At 43.6% G+C, this 3,804-nt stretch overlaps 1 protein-coding gene across 3 annotated transcripts in view; it reads left to right on the top strand.

Annotated features, from left to right (window-relative positions):
* Positions 1–2,790, top strand: part of SPATA2 (spermatogenesis associated 2) — a 50,695-nt gene extending 47,905 nt beyond the window's left edge. For 2 of the 3 annotated variants that reach the window (XM_082272196.1, XM_082272197.1), the window contains exon 3: positions 1,248–2,789. In XM_082272196.1, the coding sequence (XP_082128322.1) occupies positions 1,248–2,504 (1,257 nt within the window). In that variant the 3' untranslated portion in view covers positions 2,505–2,789. Of the gene's footprint in view, positions 1–1,247 lie in introns of all 3 variants that reach the window. The other variant, XM_082272198.1, reaches the window with a different exon arrangement.
* The last annotated feature ends 1,014 nt before the right edge of the window (positions 2,791–3,804 follow it).

Below are 3,804 nucleotides of genomic sequence, written 5' to 3'. Positions count from 1 at the left end.
GGGGGCACCCAAGCCGAGTCACAGCTCCCTCTGTCCATTCAGCTGCGACCCAGGTCCCACCCCCTCTCTCTCCTGATTGGCTGACTGGCTTTGACAGCAGCGGGAACCAATCGCGCTGCTGTCTCAGCCAATGAGGTGGGAGAATCCTGGGCAGCTCAGACACTCCTGCAACATTGCTGATTAAAGATAGGCTCAGGTAAGTATGAGGGGGGGCTGCTGCACACAGGTTTTTTTTGCACCTTCTGCCTTTACAACTATCATTGTTACTTTTTTATTCTTTCCATTCACTATGCTTCATGTCTAGTAGGGATGCACCGAAATTAAAATTCTGGGCATAAACAAAAACCAAAAATTCAGGATGCCCTCGGCCAAAAACAGAAACCGGAAACCATTTTTTTGCCCCAAATTATTTTAAAATGGTTACAGCCTGTATATGGATGCTCCTGGTACTATATACCTGTCCCATAGCTGTATTATACAGGTATAGTGCCAGGGGGTAGCTAAGTATAGGGAAATAATGATGCACATCATAACACATAATATGTTGTCACTCTCTGCTCCCCACAGATAGCAGGTTGACTCTGGTTATGCTCCTGTCCTTCCTATCCGCAGCGGCAATACAGTAGAAGATGGAGGGAGGAGGTGGGTGGAGCCAGAGAGTCGGTAATGGGCGCGAAGGAGGACGAGGAAGATCCTCCTCCGCTCTGCTTGCTGGGTCCTCTTCTCGGCCTTTCTTTCCTCTCGGGACCGTGACGTCACTGGTTGCTAGACGCCAGGCGGCTGGCGATTCTAGCAACCAGTCTAGCACAGGGCAGGCCAGGAGGTACAAACGGAAGGTCTCGGGAGTATGCCGCGGCCAGTCACGCACCATATAAGTTAAAGTGAAAACTGCTGCTGCGGCGGCCATTAATTCTAGGCATATATGACCCATTTTCAGCCGAAATGGGGTAGGCCTGTTTTTCGGCGGCCAAAATGGGGTAGGCCCGTTTTTCGGCGGCCGAAATGGGGTAGGCCCGTTTTTCGGCGGCCGAAACGGGGTAGGCCCGTTTTTCGGCGGCCGAAACGGGGTAGGCCCGTTTTTCGGCGGCCGAAACGGGGTAGGCCCGTTTTTCGGCGGCCGAAACGGGGTAGGCCCGTTTTTTTCAGTGGCCGAAATTTCGGTGCACCACTACTAATGTTTAGATGTGATCTTATTCTACGTTCTCTTGTTTCTGTTGCTGTTTTGACATTTGTTTCTTATGTTGCAGACTTACACCGGGCCATTTGTTTACTATGTTCGAGCTGCTTTAATAGACGACGACATCAGGCATATATTAAACAACATGGGCTACGTTCAAGAATACGGCACGGTCTACAGACTCAAAGACCACGTGGACACCACACAAGTCAAAAGGGTGGCCTTTGAGCTTTTCCTGGCACGAGTGGAATGCGAGCTTCTGCTGGAAATTTACTTGCAAGTCAAGGACAAAGGCTACTTGGAGGTGGACGTGGTGCACGAGCGGAAGAACAGCAACGAGGACGTAAGGGGCTGCACGGACGAAATGAAGAGGCGGTCCGAATGTAAAGAGAGCCTGAACATATCAATGGCTAGGATGGTCCTTCAGAAGTCAGCCAGCGAGAGGGCCCCGTCTAAGGACTATTTGAAACAGAAGGTCACAAAGCCATCAAAATCAGTCGACACGTACGACAGCTACTGGGACAGCAAAAACAAGCCGCTGCCTCCTTTGACGGCCTCCCTGAGCTTTAGAAAAGAGCCCATTCTGGTAGATGCAGAAGACGACCTCAAGGATGAGATTATACGGCCCTCGCCGTCTTTACTGGCCATGTCTAGCTCTCTGCACGGCTGCTCTGACGAATTTTTAAATATTTCCTCCAACCCAAATGGACTGATCCGAGCAAACCACACCTACGGTTATTACCCTGCTGACGATGAGGTTGATTTGTACACCGACTTGGATTCTAGAATGATCGGCGTGAAGCGGCAGGAACTTGCCAAGCCCGACGTCTGGCTCTTTGAAAACAAGATGAATCCGTCTCATCACAAGCGATCGCTTTTAGCCAAAGAGACAGTATTCATGAAGTGCCAAAGCTGCGGCCTGTCTTCTGGTGGTCCCTTATGCCAAAAGTGCGACAGCTTGCTTCTCTATCGCCCGGAAGGTCCTACGCTCAAGCAGAGCAACCTGTCCATCAATACTTCGGCTCAAAACGACGGTTACTCCTCCGGTTCAGGGCTGCGTGAGAAATCTCCATACGGCAGTTCATCCCAAGAGCCGTCGTCTCAACAGAACCCCAAAATGAAGTTTTCCTCTTCTGCGCGCTGCAGCTTCTGCAACAGGCACGGCGCCTCTCTCACCTGCACAGTCTGCTCCAAAGTCTCCTGCGAAGCTTGCGTCGTCGCTTACGCTCGCGATTTCTGTTGCCGGAAAAGCGAATATCATAAATTTGCACCAAACAATCAGCTAAATTACAAATCCTCCCAGCTAGCCCACCTTGTGTACAGATAAACTTTTTTTTTTTTTTTTGTTTTCTTTCATTTTTTTTTTTTTTTAAAGGGCTAAAAGGACTTGGACCTCGAGACTGACTATATCCTACTGACTGCTTGAACAAAAGAAAAAAATATATATATACACACAACAAACAAACAGGAGTGGAGAGTATAATTTTATCAGTGTTCATAGGCATTTGTGATTCTTGCTGCTACACCATGGTGCAATAAATCCTTATAGGCTTGCTATTTAAATTAAAATTTGAAGGTAAAGTGATGCATACTTTCATTTAAAAATGTAATATTTTATAAAAAAAAAAAGCCAATATATTAAACAATTAGTTGAGATTATACTCCTAGTTACAAAATTACATTTAATTTCTATAGCAAGCGAGCACTTCCCAGGATTTAAGTAAGCGCGTGTCAAAGCTCAATTCTAAGAGTTATTTTTTTATTTCATAGATGTATATACAAAAATTATATCTTACCACGCCCCCCCCCCCCCCTTCCTCCTGCGTAACTGACTTTTTTTTTTTTGTTAACTCAGAAATATTTATGCAATTGTAACCTTGTAAGCGATTCTAAACTTATCTACATTAGCTGTACCTGTCTGGTTTGCATGCGGTGATCCTGCGAAGTGACCTTCGAAATTCAGTGTCTGTTCTTTCCAAAAAGGCCGTGCCCTCCCATTTTTCTTTTTTTTTTTTTTTTTTTTTTTTTTTTCTCTGATCTACGGCAGTTTAACCATCTACATTGTAAGCTGTTGGAGCTGAAAAACAATTTATTATTTTTTTTTTTCTGATCTACGGCAGTTTAACCATCTACACTGTAAGCTGTTGGAGCTGAAAAACTAATTATTATTATTATTTTGTTTTTTTTTTATGATCTACGGCAGTTTATCCATCTATATTGTAAGCTTTTGGAGCTGAAAAACAATTAAAATTATTTTTTTTTTTTTCTGATCTACGGCAGTTTAACCATCTACACTGTAAGCTGTTGGAGCTGAAAAACGAATTATTATTATTTTATTTTTTTTTATGATCTACGGCAGTTTATCCATCTATATTGTAAGCTTTTGGAGCTGAAAAACAATTAAAATTATTATTTTTTTTTCTGATCTATGGCAGTTTAACCATCTACGTTGTAAGCCTTTGGAGCTGAAAAACAATGATTATTATTATTATTTTTTTTTTCTGATCTATGGCAGTTTAACCATCTACACTGTAAGCTGTTGGAGCTGAAAAACAATTATTATTATTATTATTATTTTATTTTTTTTATGATCTACGGCAGTTTAACCATCTATATTGTAAGCTTTT

This window comes from Pelophylax lessonae, assembly GCF_965119305.1.
Source record: "Pelophylax lessonae genome assembly, chromosome: 11".
In the NCBI taxonomy this organism is placed as follows: Eukaryota; Metazoa; Chordata; class Amphibia; order Anura; family Ranidae; genus Pelophylax; species Pelophylax lessonae.
This window is presented reverse-complemented; position numbering and strand designations above follow the sequence as displayed.